General features: G+C 39.9%; 1 protein-coding gene across 6 annotated transcripts in view; it reads left to right on the plus strand.

Moving 5' to 3' along the window:
- Ssh2 (slingshot protein phosphatase 2) overlaps positions 1–17,586 on the plus strand; it is a 244,064-nt gene that overhangs the window by 116,709 nt on the left and 109,769 nt on the right. The window contains exon 1 of one of the 6 annotated variants that reach the window (XM_006533229.4): positions 7,174–15,688. The exons of 4 other annotated variants lie outside the window; for them this stretch is intronic. In XM_006533229.4, coding sequence (XP_006533292.1) covers positions 15,561–15,688 — 128 coding nt within the window. In that variant the 5' untranslated portion in view covers positions 7,174–15,560. Of the gene's footprint in view, positions 1–7,173; positions 15,689–17,586 lie in introns of those variants that run through there. One more of the 6 variants, NM_001291190.1, reaches the window with a different exon arrangement.

The raw sequence follows: 17,586 nt of genomic DNA on the forward strand, positions 1-17,586 counted from the left end.
ATTAGAATGCTCTAGGAAGCATTTCATTATTTTTGTCCCACTACACATTAAGTTATTAAGTTTTCATTTGTTTGCTTCTAGATTTACTTACTTATCTGGGGGAAGGGAATGCACACTGTGCATGTAGAGGTCAGAGACATCTGCTGAGAATTGGGCTGCTTCTCTCCTTCCATTCTGTGAGTCCCAGAGATTGGTCTCAGGTTGTGAAGCTTGGCAGCATGTGCCTTTACTTGCTGAGCCATTTCCCTGGCCCTTCTTATTAAGTTTTCTTTGAGTAATACTTTGTAGGTCAAGTATGAGCCTTCTCTCTAGAATGTTTTGTGCTTGTTTATATCTGGGTATTTATTTTGTGATAGTGGGGATTAAATCCAGGGCCTTTGCATACTAGATAAGTATTCTGTCGTTGAGCTACATGACCAGCATTAACCCTCTAAAGAGACGAGGTATAAAAGAGGCAAGTGAAGCAAAGCCGCCAGCCTCCTCCTCAGTGCTCTGCTCATCACCTACAAACTCCTCTGAGACATGCATGTGATAATCCCAATGCATTTCCTCAGCTCTGTAGGCTAGTTTCTCACTTTAGTGTCTGCCTACCCTACCCAGATTGAAAGACCACAATAGAGGACTCAGAGTTTTTGAAACAAACCAACTGAAAATAAACTTATCAGTAGCTAAGCTTTTCAGAGGGGTCTGTAGAATACAACCGTAGTGGTATCACAGAAGTGGAAAGGGAAAGCCTGTTTTGGTTGACTGTTTATGGCCATGGTCTTTGTTGAACCATTTGGGATTAATGATGAATCTTTTGAGCTAAATACTATATAGTGGAGTAGGCCTCGTAGAAGTGGTGAAAATATTTTTCTTAGGGCCAATGAGATGGCTCAATAAGGAAGAGTGCTGCTTCCAAGCATCACAACTGGAGTTCAATCCCTGGGACCTACATGATGCAAAAGGACACCGACTCCCACATTGTTCTCTGACTCCTACCTGGGTACCATGTCTTACGCAACACCCCCCCCCAACATATTGCACAAAATAAAAATGTAATTTAAAAAATTCTTTTTTTCTATCTGTTTTGGGGAATTTTTTGTTGTTGTTGTTGTTTGTTTGTTTGTAGAATTGGGAGCTGGGTCTCACTGTGTAGCCCTGGCTTTCCTGGAACTCACCATATAGACTAAGATGTCCTCAAATTCAGAGATTCCCTGCCTCTGCCTCCCCAGTGCTGGATGAAAGGCTATCATATCCTGTTCATAAAAAGATCTTAAAATCTAGTCAGTTCTCCAGGGAAAGCATATTGCAAGAGATTTTGCTTTAGATGGATAAGCAAACTATGGCACACTCAAGGAGAATCCTCAACAACTTCCTTATTTACAGTCTACCTGAAGGGAGTTAATATTCTGGGAAGTCCCTGAGCTTTGTGCTACAGTTTTATGCTGAGTCCAATAGTACCTTCCTCAGTACTGAACTGCCTTAGACCCTCAGGGACAGGGAGCTGCACACCTTGAGAAGACCCTAACAGGAACTCTGCCTGCCGTGCTGAGCCTGAAGGCATCCAGGCAGTGAGTGGGTTCTGGAAACTGACAATGATGTGAAGTTCTACCGGGCCTTCTGTCTTTCCCTTTACAGAGTTTCTGAAGTATTTTAAAGTTTTTAATACTGATTAGTAGTGCCATGACTTTACCAAATTAGCAAATTATCTTGAATAACCCTGCCCTACTGACAAAACAGAGTAGCCAAGGAAACACAGAAATTTTTGAATGTATAATCTAGGGCAGGAGAAAAGTTTCTTTTCTGTCAATTAAAAAATGTATAGAAACAGAATATATACAACTGCATGTCTCCTAAAAGACACTCACAGGGTAGTCCAGCTCACTCAGGGGAACGGTTTGGTGCATTCGCCATTAATGTTTCTCTAAAACTACTGCTTTTTATAGACCTATAGAATGATTTGGTGAAAAGGTAGCAATGAATCTAGTTGAATCAGGAGGTTGAGGCAGAGAGATTGTTAAGTAGGAGGTCAGCCTAGGCTAGCAAGAGGTTGTGTGTTTTTAAAAAAAGGAAAGGAAAAAAGAACTAACAGTGAAGGTCCATGAATCACATCTCTCATTCAGCACAGACTTCATTTTCATTCTAGGACATCAGCATCCATCTACTTTTTCTCATTTTTAAGGTCCAGACTACTAACCCTTGGAACTAATAGGCACGAAGTACCTAATTGTTAAATTGTTTAGGTGAATGAATGATGAATTTGTGAATTGAAACTGCCTATCACTGTGATAAAATACCATGACCAAATACAAATCACCCTGGGGAGGAAAGGGGGCCTGTTTCCTCTTACAACCATGCAGGGAAGTCAGAGTGGGAACTCTCGAGGTAGGAGCCTGATGATTGGAACTGATGCAGAGATCATGGAGCAACACTGTTCACTGTCTTACTCATCACTTCTCAGTTTGTTTTCTTATACACCCAGAGCCACCATGGGCTGGGCCATCCCACAGCAAACATCAAGAAACTGCTCCATAGCCTTGTCTACAGGCCAGTCATATGGAGGCATTTTCTCAGTTGAGGTTCCCCCCTCTCAGATTACTCTAGTTTGTGTCAAGTTGAACCCCCTAAAAAAAGCCATCACAGAAACTAGAGAGATTTTTAAATATCTGATAGCTTTAAAGGCAATTCATGAAGGGCTGGAGAGGTGCATCAGAGGTTAAGAGTTCAGGTCCCAGCACCCTATCAGGTGGGTCACAACTACCTCCACCTCCAGGCACCTGCACGCGTGTGCATATCCACATACAACACATGCACATAGTTAAAAATAACAATGAGAGGAAACTTTTTAAAAAGGTAATTCACTACTAGATAATTAACTTTTGTATTTTGTTTTGGGGTTGTTTGTAGATGAGGGCTCACTATGTTGCCCTGGTTAGTCTTGAACTCTTTGTCAAAGTGGTTATAGTCCCAGCCTCCAGAGGACTATAGGTTCATGCCATCATGCCAAGATAGGTGTTTACCTCTCTATAGTTCTGTCACCCTCTCTAAAGAGGATTTCCTCACTTGAATAAAAGGTAATTATTTTTCAAAAGTGGCGTACAATAAGAACCAAGGATTTGTCTGTCCATTGAGCCACTCTACGGCCCTATACTAATTTTAACTGATAAATAAGTTTCTTCTAACAGTTTGGTTAAGGCTCAGCACACTGGCTCAGCACACAACTGCAGCTCCAATTACTGAGGATTACTTAAACCTAGGAGTTGAGGCCACTTGGTCAACATGGTGAGGCCCCTAATTTAAACATTGTTATTGTTAAGAATTGTGGGGGGCAGCTAGGGAATTGGTTCAGCCAGAGGACTCAGGTTCAATTCCCAGTACCCACATGGCAGCTCACAACTGTCTGTAACTCCAGTTCCAGGGGATCTGACATCCTTATAAAGATATAGTATGTGCTATGCAGACAAAACACCAATGCACATGAAATAAAAATAAATAAATCATTTAAAATTTTAAACAATAAATAATTGTGTTGAGGAGAAATGTCTCAGCAGTTAAGAGCACTTACTACTCTACCAGTGGGCCAGTGCTTAGTTCTCAGTGCCCTCAATAAGAGGCCCACAGCTGTCTATAACTCCAGCTCCAGAGGACCCAATGCCTCTAGCTTCTGCAGGCACTTCACTTTATGTGCACATGCCCACATGCAGGCACTTCACTTTATGTGCACATGCCCACATGCAGGCACACACCTGTACATAATTTAAAACAATAAAAATACATCTTATAAAAATTGTATTGAGGCAATAATAGCTCTCATTTCCCAAAGTGAAATTACAATTTTTGACCCAACAGAATCGCTTTCATTAAAAGCATTCCTTTTGTTTTATTTTGGAGGGTGTTTTTGTTTTTTGGAGACAAGGTCTTACTGTGTAGCTCTGACTGGCCTAAAACACTCCCTGTAAACTAGGCTGACTTCAAATTCACTGATCTTCTTGATTTTGCTTAGTTGCTGGGATTACAAGCATATGCCATCATACCCTGCAGTGGCTTTTTGAAAGCCCAGGTGTTGTAACACCATTCAACCTTGGTTTTCTCTAAGTTTGTTATTTTATCTATGAAAATTCCAATTGCAAAATGTAATACTATTAAATTAGATGTGGTTGCTTTAAGATGCCACTAAAACAAAAATGTTCCTACTTAAGGTATAAATAGTAAACAAATATGAAAATATTTAAAATAGTAAAGTAGTATTGTACAAATGATTTACTTATTTATAACTGCTATCTCACTGTGTTGGTTTTGGGGGGGATCATTTGGTTTGATGACAGGGACTTACTATAACTTTCTGTAGCTCTGATTGGGCATTATTTCACTGTTTATCATCCCCTTTTAAACCATTTAAGTTATTGCAATTGAGTTCTGAGCTACAAACTGACAATAATTACAAGGCTGTCTTAGTTAGGGCTTCTTTGCTGTAAAGAGACAACATGACCACAGCAACTCTTATAAAAGAAAACATTTAATTGGGACTGGCTTATGAGATTTAGTCCATTATAATGGTGAAAAGCATTGTGGCATGCAGGCAGATATGGTTCTGGTGAAGGAGCTGAGTCTATTCAACATTTGAATCTAAGGCAGCAGAAGGAGACTGTGTCACTGGACATTGCCTGAGCATAGGAGACCTCAAAGCCTACCCCCACAATAACACACTTCCTCTAACAAAGCCACACCTACCTTAACAAGGACACACATCCCCCTACAACGCCACATCTCCTAACAATGCCACTCCCTATGGGCCCTGCATTCAAACAGTTGAGTCTATGGGGGCCATAACTATTCAAACCACCACAAAGGCCAAAGACATTCATGATTAATGAAGAAGAAAAAAAAAAAAAAAACACTGATTACTACATAAGAAATAAAACACTTACTAGGGATGCTCATAAGTAAATTTTCAGTATTGGGTTTTTTCATTATCATGAATTTTTCCAAAAAAGGATAGTAAAATAAAAGATGAATAATTGCTTTCCAAGGCATAACTGTGAAAATAAATCTTAAAGGAACTAAGTTCTTCCCCTTTTCTTTATTAAATAATATAAGGCAAGAGCTCAAACAGTAATTAAACTATCAAACCTAATTATTGCTTTCCTGTAACAGACAGTTCCTTAAATATCTGAAACCAGCTAATACCCTTTAAGACTTTAGACAACATAGGAAATAGCAGTGGGTTTTTCCCTAGTACTTTTGTTTGTTTTCAGAGAGGGCCCCCTATGTAACACAAGATGGCTTAAACTCGTGGTCATCTTCCTGTCCCTGCCTCTCCAGGGGTGGAATTGTAGGTCTCTAACCTTTATTTCCAGTTTGTTTCACCAGCATCTTGTTTAAAAAATTTAAAGTATGCAGAATCATACAGTAAACACCCAAATACAACCCCTAGGTTCTATAACTGACATTTTGCTATATTGGATTTGTTACATATCTACTCATCTATCCATCCCTGAACTACAAGGGGTTTGTTTGTTTGTTTGTTTGTTTGTTTAGTATGTTTATTTCTTTATTGTGTGTATGTTGTTGGGGAGGGGGAGGAAGGAGGGGATGGGGGTGCCACAGCGTGCATGTAGAGATTATAGGACAATTTACAGTAGTCAATTTTCTCTTTCAACCATGGGGTCCTGAGAATCAAACTTGGATCATAAGGTAGGCAACAAGTACCTTTACCCAATGAGCCATCTTGTTGGTCCCTTCTAGATTAAAAGTTTTTAAACAACAACAACAAAAAAAGCTTTAGTTTGCATTTCTGTATGTATTTTACATGTCAACCAAAAGAAAACTAAAAACATCATTTAGATGCTTTATAAGCAATGATTTCCTGAATGAGTTTTCTATTAGAGATTACCTTATGCATAATATGCAAAATGAGAAGAAAGATAAGTACCAAACTCCAGTGTAATTTCTTACAAAGAGAGGGGTTAATGAGTTCAAAAAAGCTTACCAGAGTTTTTAAATGAATGTTTAATTTCTTAAAATCCAAAGAGTAAAATATTAAAACATATCTCTTGTTATCTGACTAGTATACAAGCAGATACATTTATGAAATATTTCACAATTAAAAATGATAGAAAGATTTTGCTACTTAGTCTTCATCTCCCTTGCAAAGTATTTACTTCACTGAAGATCCATGGTCCCGTTGGCCTTCTAGCCAAAGTGATGGACAGACTCTAACAAAAGATGTCTCTGCTCAAGTTAGCTGAGGGACCAGCTAAAAATGACCATTTTAAAAGTGACCACTTTCTAGCAAAGATTAAGGAACACATCTTGTATACTCCTCGGTTTTGCCTAACTCAAGAGAATTATGATGATAAGCATTGTGTTTAATTAAATTCTTTAAACATATGGGACATATCTGGTAAAAAAAAAAAAAATCTGCATAGTTGTACAAGTGTGTGATTTTTTTGCGTGTCCACTTGATTTCAAAGTAAAAGACATAGCATGTGAAATACTGCCAGGGAAGTGGATACATGAAGGCTGAGAGATAACGATGCTGCTCTGCCAGGGGCTGGAAACCTGACCATTCTGAGCAGACTGTGCAGCACTAAACTGCCTGTGAAAGGGCTGAATCAGTCCTCCTGCAATTGGAACTTTTGGCTCCTGAAAGTCTGGGGCAGGCTTAAAAATAAAATCAAGCCCTTGCCTGCTGGGTCATATTCCAGGCCTTCTCTGGGATTATCTGTATGAAAAGTCATCCATCTACAGGGCAAAGGCAGCAGGTGAGGAATGAGGCGGGGAGAGGTGAAGAGGAACCTTAGGCACTAAGCAGGAAAGCTGAACTCCAAAGGACAAGCACCTCAGCAATTAATGTATGGGTTCCTTGGGAAATTTTTGTCTCTAGAGCCTAAATTGTGAATAAATGTAAAAAAGACAGTCTCAAGAAAGATACAGTGGGCTGTGGTATAAAAGGATGTCATCCAGGCAGAATGTGCTCTGGGCTACTCTGTATACTCCTCCAGAGACTGGCCATGTTTGATTTGCCTCTTTAGAAAGGTAAGATATACAGGCAACAGTTAGAAAATTCATATACATTTCATATCTTATCATATATAACTATGTGTTTATATTATGTAGAATATGATAAAGAATAAGACCTTGAGCAACATAGGGTGAATTTTATTTGTTTCTCTCTTTGTTTTGCCTTTTTTTTTTTTTTTTTTTTTTTTGAGACAAGTTCTTTCTACACAGCTTTGGCTGGCCTGGAACTCAATACTCAATATACAGATCAAGCTGACCTCTAACTCAAAAAGATCTGCCTGCCTCTGACCCCTGAGTGCTAGTTTTAAAAGTAAACAACATCACAGCTGGTTTAAATTTTTTTAATTATTTTTATCATTTTATGTGTAAATGTGGGTGTTTTACCTGTTGTGTGTATATCTGTGCACCATGTGCATGTCAGATACCTGAGGAGGACAAAAAGGAGTATTAGGTCTCCTGGAACTAGAGTTATGAATAGTTGTGAGCCATAATGCAGTGGCTGGGAACTGAACCTGGGTCCTCTGCAGGAGCAACAAGTGCTCTGAACTACTGATCCATCCCTCCAGCCCCTTGATTTTGCTTTTTGAGCCAGTCTGGCTGTACAGCCCTCCCACTCAGATGTTACAGTGCTGGTACAGCAGGTGTGAACTACCATGCCCATCTTGAATAACATAGTTTTAAATCCTAAAGGAGTTAGAAACTTCTAACACAACCCAATAAGCCTCGGACTGATCATTGGATCCAACTGGAAGACATACTTTGAAATCCCAGCTCTGATACCTATCGGGTAAATTTGGGTCCTTACCTTCTAGGCCTGCAGTTTCACCTCTGAAATAAAGCTGATGATAATTAGCTTCCTTACCTAATACAAATCCAGTGATAAACCCTGCATGCTGTATAAGTCAAGGTGCTACACTCCTATAAGCCCGGCACTTAAGAGGTAGAGACAGGAATATCAGAAGTTCAAGGTCAACTTCAGCCACATAGAAAGTTTAAGGTTATTCTGAAGTACAGGAAACACTCTTCCAAAACAAGAGTAAGAATCCAGTGAGGGTTTATAAGTGTTCGAGAACTAAGAGATGAAGTAGGCCTCAAATATATATTATACGTGAATAACTTGATCTAGATGAAAGTGGTCTTCGATAGGAAACAGTTTGAACACTGAAAATAGTAAGGCTTGAAGATAGGAGAGAACAAAAACCACCAAATTAGCTGGGTATGGTGACACAGGCTCAGGAGGTTGAGACAGGAAAATGCTGAATTTAAGACTAGACCAGCCTACACAAAGAGACCCTCCCTTTAAAAACAAACAAGGCCAGGCCAGAAAAATGGCTCAATAGGTAAAGGCATGTGTTGCCAAGACTGACAGCCTGAGCTCAAACCCTAGGATCCGCAGGTAGAGGGAAAGAACCTTCTCCTGCGTGTTGTCCTCTGACCTCTATGCATGCACCATGACACCATCTCCCCTCCCCACCCACCCCCAAATTTTTTTTTAATTGGATGATAGGGAGAAAAACAAGCTCTGAAGCCAGGATGTCCAGCTAAGTTTGAAATTTTCCTGTGGAAATTGTAGAGCTGGCTCAGCAATTTAGAGTACTTAATTGTTGATCTTGCCGAGGACGCAGGTTCAATTCCCAGAATGCACATGGTGGCTCACAACTGTTCTAGGGAATCTAACAACACCTTATCTCCAAGGACACCAAGCACCAAGTGATGCACAGACCATACATACGCAGGCAAAGTGCTCACATGCATACAATAAAATAAATATGAAATACTAATGTGACTGCTTACATTATTTAACCTCTGTGAACCTCATGATGATAATAACTCAGTAAGTTACTTTTGAAAATTGAGATAATACATCTGAATTTAATATGCCTAGTGCTCACAGAGCCAGAAGGCATAGGATCCCCTGCAACAATAGCTGTGGATAGTTATGAGCTGCCTCATGGGACTGAGACCCAGCCAGGGTCTTCACAAGAGCAACGGCTGATTTAAACTGTTGAACCATCTCTCCAGCTCCAATGCGTGTGAATTTCTGATGGCGCACACTGAATGTTAGCTCAATGAGTCTCAGTCTATCAATTATTTCCCTTTTTCAAGGTCTTCTACTCCTCTACTTTCCATCTTTTTGTTACTCTCAAACTCACTTCTTCCATTCTGTCTCACTTCATTCTACTATACTCTCCGTATTAGGTCATACTTGACTCATTTTCCTACCTTATATAGCATGAGGGTTAGCATTGATTGTATTTTAAAGTATCTTTTTTTGAAGGATTTATTTTTATTTTACGTATATGAGTGTTTGCTTGCATGTACGTGTACCTGGTGCCCAAGGAAAGCAGACAATGGTGTCAGAGCTCCTGGAACTGGATTTACAGATGGTTGTAAGCCTCCATGTGGGTGCAGGAAACTGAACTTGGGTATTCTACAAGAGTAGCAAGTGCTCTTAACTGCTGAGCCATCTCTCCAGCCCCATTTTAAAATATATTATAAATTTATATTATTTTTAAGTAGTTTAAATTGTGAGAAAGAACATGCTAGGAGGAATACAGTAGAGCTGTTTTAGGGAAATTGGGGATGGGTATGATTTCATTTTTACACATATGAAATTCCCAAAAATAAAATTATAATAAAGATGCATTATATATATTGAATTATAGTTAAATAATTATTTGAAATAAATAATCCATGATATCTTCTTTATAATATTTTCTTTTTTAAAGGATTTATTTTTATTATTTAATTACATATGGAGGAGTCTTGCACAGGAATGCTAGTGCCCACAGAGGTCAGAGGGGTTAGGTTCCCCTGGGGTTACAGGCAGTTGTGATATGAGTGAGGGTCTCAGAAAAGCAGCATGTGTGCTAACCATTGAGCCATCTTCCCAGCCTCTGTGTTTTCACTCTACAATCTTGTATTTTCCCTAGTTTCAGTTAACAGCCTATTTACTTTTCTTTTTTTGTTTTGTTTTGTTGTTTTGTTTTTTTCGAGACAGGGTTTCTCTGTGTAGCCCTGGCTGTCCTGGAACTCACTCTGTAGACCAGGCTGGCCTCAAATTCAGAAATCCTCCTGCCTCTGCCTCCCGAGTGCTGGGATTAAAGATGTGCGCCACACAATCCTGCAGTTTTTTTCTTATGATGTATTGGGGAGGGAGGTGTATCCCTATCTGGCTGTACATAAACATGTAGAGACTGGATGACATCCTAGGAGATCATTTCCATGGGTGCCATCTGCCCCCTTTCTTTTTCCTCTCCTCCTTCCTCTCCTTTTATCTCTTTTCTTCTTTTTTTCCTTTTCTCATCTTTGAGACATAGTCTCTCACTGGCCTGGAACTCAGAACATGAGGCTGCCAGCCTGCAAGCACTAGGGATCCCCTAACTTCCCTCCCTTCATATCAGAATTACATATAATGGCTTGTTTTGGTTTGGTTGGAAGGCTAACACTTTACTGACTGAACTCTCTCCTCAGCACTCAGTATATTTCATTTGCAATGTAATAGGCAGACAATTGCACAGAAGACCATCTTGGGCCCTAAGTTAATTTACTTTAGTTCATGGGATAGGTGAGACGAAAGAGTTCAAAGGGAAAACCCTTTTCTAAGGGCAATTAATTAATATCTACCACATCTTAAGATACTTAAAATACGTTTAACTAACTGCAGTTCTACCTCTTAAGCATCCATGTAACAATTATGTGCACAAGTGTGCACATAATTGTGAAAAAGTACAAAGCCTACCACTTGTGAAGCTCTGGGTTAACAACTGACTCTTCTCTCTCAGAGTATAAAAGCATGTTCAGTGATAAAAACTGGAAACAAATACCTATCTGCAGCAAATTGTTTGAACAAGTTGTATATGGTCATATAACATGTGTCTTTAAAAGAGTTAGGTAGGCCAAGTGTGGTGTGCATGCCTTTAATTGTGGCACAGGAAGCAAAGACAGGCTGATCTCTTTAGTTTAAGGCTTCATCTACATAGTGAGTCCCAAGATAGCCTGGGCTATGTAGGAAGAACCTGTCTCTAAAACAAATAAAATGAAATAGATTTATATGACCACAAGAAGATACCCAAGATATAATGATAAATGTCAATGAGAAGCAAAATAAAACACATCATACAATTGTATGTGTGCATTTATCATGTGATCTTCCTAAAGGACAGCTACACTCATATTTGCATATGTGAGGACATTTTCTGAAAACAGTTGTAATTGCCTAAGAGTGACATGACAGAGATGAGAAAAGTGGCTTTTCTTTTCCGCTTCTGAATCCTTGCCATATGTTACTATGACTTTTAAGTGGTTTAAAAAACAGAATGAAGAAATAGAGCAGGAACTAAACAGTTAATGTTTTGTGAAGTGTGTTGAATGTGAAAAGTGATCCCATAAATGCCTATTATTTTTACTAAACAATAGACGTGTCAGGCTTCTGTAACCTGAAGAAAGCAGGACTGCAGCATGTCCTTGTGCAGGAGCATATGGTGGCTCTGACCAGGTGGGAGGGACGCTTTAGAGAGCCTTTCTCTGGTGTTGAGATGCAGATCTTCTCAGGGTTCCACATTGCTCTTGTGTGTGAAATTCTATGCAAATGATTATAAAAGCTCAGTGGCATGGTTCAACTCAAGTGTTTAAAACAAAACACTCACAAAACATGACTGCTTTACGGAGCTATTGTTAACATTGTGCTGTACGGTATTGTCTGAAGAGTGCCTTTGACTTAGTGTAGTAAGATAGCTCTGTCTGCACAATAAATCTGAAATTGGGGGGATTATCTTGAGAGTTTTGTCCTGGCATTTTGCAGATTAAAAGATACATCAGGTTGTGTTACTCCGGGTAACAAGATTTTTGTTTTGTAACGTTTAAAGTGTTGGTTTTCTTCTTTTTGACACTCAAGGGATTAATTTACTATTTATTTCTCTAGATCAAACCCTTAGAGGAAACATCAAAACACAAGGAAGTCCTTAGTATAATCATTTTTCTTATGACCAAGTACTTAAATAATACAGTTGCATAAGTTAATGCTATTATTTGAAAGCTTAAAAGTAGAAACATGAAGTAAATATTACAGATATCAGATGACTATAGACTGTACAGTAAAACTTCCTAAATGAAATGATAATGTTTTTATGTATTTCAATTTTCACTCATTTCATCAACTTCTAGGTAATGAAATAAATACAAGTCCCTTTCTATTACTGGAAGCTGACTGTCAAGTTTGTGATAATAAAAACTTGTCGTCCTATCCAAACAGTGCTTTTGTCCACATATCTTGAAAAGAATTAACTTTCTTTTTTTTTTTCCTGTATGTGTGTATGAACTGGGGTCAGAGACAATTTATAAGAATCAGATCTCTTCTTCTACCATGTAGGATTGAACTCAGGTCATGAGCCTTGGCAGCAGCTGTCCTTAACTACTGAGCCATTTCATTGGGCCTGGATCTTACTTTTTTAAGACAGGGTCTCACCGTGTAGCCCGGGCTAGCCTAGAACTTTCTATGTAGACCAGGCTGGCTTTAAACTCACAGATATTCTCTGGTCTCAGCCTTCTGAGTGTTGGGATTAAACATGTATGACACCATGCCCCACCCTAGAACTTCTTATATCAGAGTCATTACCACTCCTTAACGCTTATGGAAAAAAACAAAGAAAACCATCTCCAATATTTTCTCAGTGAAAATGTAAGGTCAGTATTGAGCCTTACCTTAATATGGCAAACATTAAAGCCAAAGAGAAGATCTTTGTGCTAAGTATTTTTTTAAATATAGATACTGTTTTCTAATTAATCCTCAAAACAACTTAATAAATTAAGCTAATACTCAATGCAGTTTGTTAATTCCAAAGCCAGAGTCTTTAATGGCTGGTCACTGTCGATTTGAACTAGGTGTCTGTCTTAAATGGACTAAATATATTTCATGTTTCAGAATTTTTTAGTCTGTTTGTTTGTTTGCTTGCTTGCTTCTTTTAAAAGTATACTTATTTATTGGCTGCATAGGGGGTGGTTACACAAGTGTGGGCATACCACAGCACCACAGTGCCAGTACTGAGGTTAGAGGCTAACCTGTGGAAGACATTTCTCTTCTTCCACTATGTGAGTCCCACTCTGTGAATTCAAGTTGTCAGGCTTAGCAGCAAGCTTGCACCTTTACTTACTAAGCCACCTCATTGCCCGAGTCTGCCTGTGTCGTGAAGGCTAGCCTTAAACTTGTGATCCTGCTGCTTCAGCCTTTCAGGTGTTAGTACAGTGGGCACGCACCACCACACCTGACTCCTCAGAATCTTTAGTTGACAAGAGAATAGTCTGTCTAAGATTTTCAACTCTCAAAACAAAATTGGGGATTTGACTGTCCTGGAATTAGATTTGTAGACCAAGCTGGCTTCGAACTCAGAGATCCACCTGCCTCTGCCTCCCAAGTGCTCAGATTAAAGGCCTGTGCCACCACCACCTGGCTGAAAAAAAATTCTTAAAGATCTTATTATATAATTTTACATTAAGGGACTTATCAAAGCCTTAGTTACTATTTAAAAGGAGAATTTAAAAGGACGGGATTAGAGGTATTTTAAGTCTTCTTACTTGAATGGCTGACAAAGGTCTTTTAAGGGAAAACCAAAAGACTGTGCACTTCTGGGGCACCATTGTAGGAACCTTTTTGTGTGGCATAAGGATACATATTTACAAAATCTGTATCTATGAAATCTTCATCCCTTGCATTTCTAAATGTAATGAGTTTGATTGGATCAAGTAATACACATTTTCTGCTGAATTGTTTTTCAGATAAAGATGACTGCCATGCCATCATCTTTCCTAAATGACATCATTTAATACTGACTTCAGTAAAAATCCCCATCTCTTGCTGTGTCATGAAAGGAACTGGGCTCACCTTAATGCTGTTCTAAAGTGCCTTTTTTTTTTAATCACAGTAGGAGATTGTAATAAATTACAGCCTGAAAGAAGTTTCAAACTGGCAAGTTTGCCAGATATTTTAAGCAATTTATTTTGGGGTGTATCAGCAGATTTTTTTTTTTCTTACACTGCCATTTGGGTGCCTGCTGACACAGCTTGAACAAATCTTTAAAACATTTCCTTCCTAGAGATGGATGAAGATGATGAAACTAACATCCAGACTTTCCCTTAACTCTTCACTTGCCACATGGGTCTTTCCTACTGCCAGATCCCTAGGAAGTTATAGAAACCACCTTTTGTATGCTTCACAGTATTCTGAGCCCCGCATTACCTTGGTAATGGCTTGAAGTTTTATGGACAACTAATAAAAAAGTAATTCTAGTTTTAGGCATAAAATTTTATGTTTAGATTATGTTCATTGTCAGCATATTGAATATTGTCAAACTTCCCTGTACTTTCATATAAAACAAAGATTTGAGTTTTTCTTGATTCTAATACATTGAAAGTCTTACCTAGTTGGTTAGTAAAGTTGTTTTTAAAGTTCACTAATTTCTGGCTTTTGGATTCATTCATACACACACACACACACACACACACACACACAGAAATACTAAAAAAAAAAAAAAAAAAAAAAAAAAAAAAAAACAGTGGTCCCTAAAGTATTTGCCCTGGTGTAAGAAAGGAAGAGCGAGAGGGGAGCTGGAGGATGAGTTGTTGCAGGGTGCTTCGGTGTACTGGCCCCTGTAAACCAAGACCTGAAACAGAAAGAGGCTCCTTTTTCAGAGCTAGTTCTGATCAGATGAAAGGCACTGTACAGCCCATTGCAAGGAGCATGGGAAGGGCTTAAACCTTGTAAGGCATCAGAGAATGCCCTTTGATGGGAAACGCCGCCTTAGATGGAAACACAGGCCATCTTCGAAAACTACCGACATCTAGATCTCGTTCCAAATGCATCAAAATTTAATTAGTCCAATGTGTAGTTTGGGCATTGGGATATTTAATCTTCACAAATTGTACATACAACTAAGGCTGTTGAACCCTCTATATTTATTTACAAGGGTTAGAAGATTCTTGTCCACATTGTCACACACTATAATCTCTCTAGTTCCACCTTGAGGACCCAAGAAAACCATTGATACATATTTAACTTGTGAGACCTTTAAAAACTTTGAAGACCATTCATAAACTTGGTTTGTTTGCAGTACAGTGCATAGAGCTGGTTAAGAGGCTACAGTGCATAGATCTGTTTAAGATACGGTACTTTTCAGTTGAGCATTCGGAGTAGAGAAATTTTCTCTGCCCATTACTCTCCCTTCACCCAGGCTATCGTCTCCCGCAGCCCCCTTACCCAGGAGGCCCGTAAGCGTTGAGGGATCCGCGCGGGCGCTAGGAGCCTTGGGGCGGAGCGTCGGCGAGGCCCACCCTCCGGACGCTCTAGACCGCCCCGCCCAGGCGCCCCGCCCCGGACGCGGGTGGGGGAGGGCTGCTGGCAGCGCCCGACTGCCCAGACTACACAGCGGAGCCCCGGGGCTTCGGCGGCTGCCTCGGAGCTCCCGGGCGGACCCAGGTCAGCCGCCGGGAACCAGCGTCTCGGGCCCGGGTTATTCGAACGCCGGTCCAGGATGCGGAGCTATTCAGTGTGAGTCGACTTCATGACCCTGAGCACTTTGGCAGGCGAAAGGAAAGCGCTCCCTGCCAGCACCTGCAGCCTCGGTGGCCCCGACATGATCCCCTACTTCTCTGCCAATGCGGTCATCTCGCAGAACGCCATCAACCAGCTGTGAGTCCGCCTCTGCAAATGCTCAGAAAGTTTGCTTTTCCAAGCGGCTTTTCCAGACATTCTGGGGCGCGAATTAGCGAGCGAGGGCGAAAGCGCAGCATGCTTGCTGCGAGGTCTAGATGCATCTGGTCTGGATGGTGGGGTGGAGGTGTTGGGCGATTCATGGAGGCAATGAGTGTCCCGGAACCTAGTGAACAGATAAATCTTTTGGAAGAATACCGGTGAACCTTGAAGGAGTCTAAAAATGGATTAACCTCTTAGCCGTCTATGGTGACTGAGTGACTGCTGAACTTTGTAGCACGCGAGACTGGGGAGAATGGTTGATAGAATCAGAATAGCGGCAGAAATGTTTCAAGGGTCCCGTGGATCCTGCTGGAAACCAACTTATTGTGGTAGTGAGTCTTATTTAAGTTTGCATTTGACTATACGTTTCTGTTATGGCTCACACAAAGAGGTTCATGCTGCTGTAGTCCGAAGTTATTTCAGAAAATTAGATTTCAGTAGTTTTCTTTTCCTGACTAGTACATAAAACACAAGCCTTCCTGTACTCTTTGAATCACTCAAGTGCAGGATTTACACGCATCTTTAAATCGTCATTGTTTTTGAAGTCAGGCTGTTACTCCTTTCCGTTGTGGTTTGCCTGCTTGTAAGAGCTGTGTGCTGAAGCTTGTGGTTAATCTCACCTCACAGTTATAAAGTCGAAAGTAGAGGAACTCCACCAATTCAAACTCTGTCTTTAATTCAGAGGAGAGCTTTAAGGTTGCTTAAGATGGTAGCAGTTTTAGTTAGTGTGTTTGAGTTCCTTCTAAATTGTCTTCAGAGGAATCGCCTGCTGAGATTTCCCTAGGCCAGCCCCAAACAGGGTTGCTACCAACCCTCTCCATTTAATGTCCAGCAAAAACTTTTCATTATTGCTTATTAAAAGCACAGATAGCATATAAAGTGATTTGTAGATACATTCATTCCTAATTTACTATTTTAGTTATTGATAAACTGTTTTATCCTGCCAATTGAAATTAAACGGATTTGAGGTTCATACTTTTCCTTTATGTCGATCATAGTGGAACTCCTGAGAAAGATAGCAAAAGGGGGGGAATGGCTTTACTGCCCAGTTCGCTAAAGTCTGCACACTAGACTACCTAACTCTAAAGAGGTGAGAGGAGATGGACTGGAAGAGGAGGAAAGGAGTGAATAGTCTAAAATTTAATAACCACGCTCAAATGAATAGTTTTATCAGTACTTCAGGAAAGGGGGCAGTGTAAGACCCACCCCTGAACAGTCAATGGGTGAGCAAAATGCATACACTAAATGCATACACTGCAACGTTATTCCACTTCTTAAAAGAATATCCTGGAGCTGGAGCCATGATTCCACAGTCATCAGTGAGGAGTCTGGCTTGGGGAAGACAAGTTCCCACACTTGCTTCAGGTTCCTCACTACCACCTGTAACTCCAGCTTCAGGAGATCCAAGGCCTCTAGCATCTGCACATACCTACACAAACACAGATAATTTAAAATAATAAATAAAAATACTAAAAACAAATCTTAAAAATACTGTCTTTTTTAAAAAAGGAAATTTTGACATATGCTAGAACATGATGAACTTTGAAGACATTGTACTAAGTGAAGTAAGCCAAAAAGAACAAATGCTCTGTGGTCCTATTTGTATGGTCCCAGCTCCAGAACTTAAATGTTGTTAAACTTGAGAGAGGAGTATTTTTAATACTAGTGGGATCAAAAGGTCTAGATACCTTTTCCTACTTATTAATGTCCTTGGGAGAATCATTTGACTTTGTTTTCTTCCACTGTAAAATGTGAATTCAATACAACAGATCTCTCGCCCTTTCCCCCTGTTCTGTGTCTCAGTGGTAGATTGTATTGTGCTGGTAGATCCTTAG

Source organism: Mus musculus, chromosome 11 (genome assembly GCF_000001635.26).
Source record: "Mus musculus strain C57BL/6J chromosome 11, GRCm38.p6 C57BL/6J".
Taxonomy (NCBI): Eukaryota; Metazoa; Chordata; class Mammalia; order Rodentia; family Muridae; genus Mus; species Mus musculus.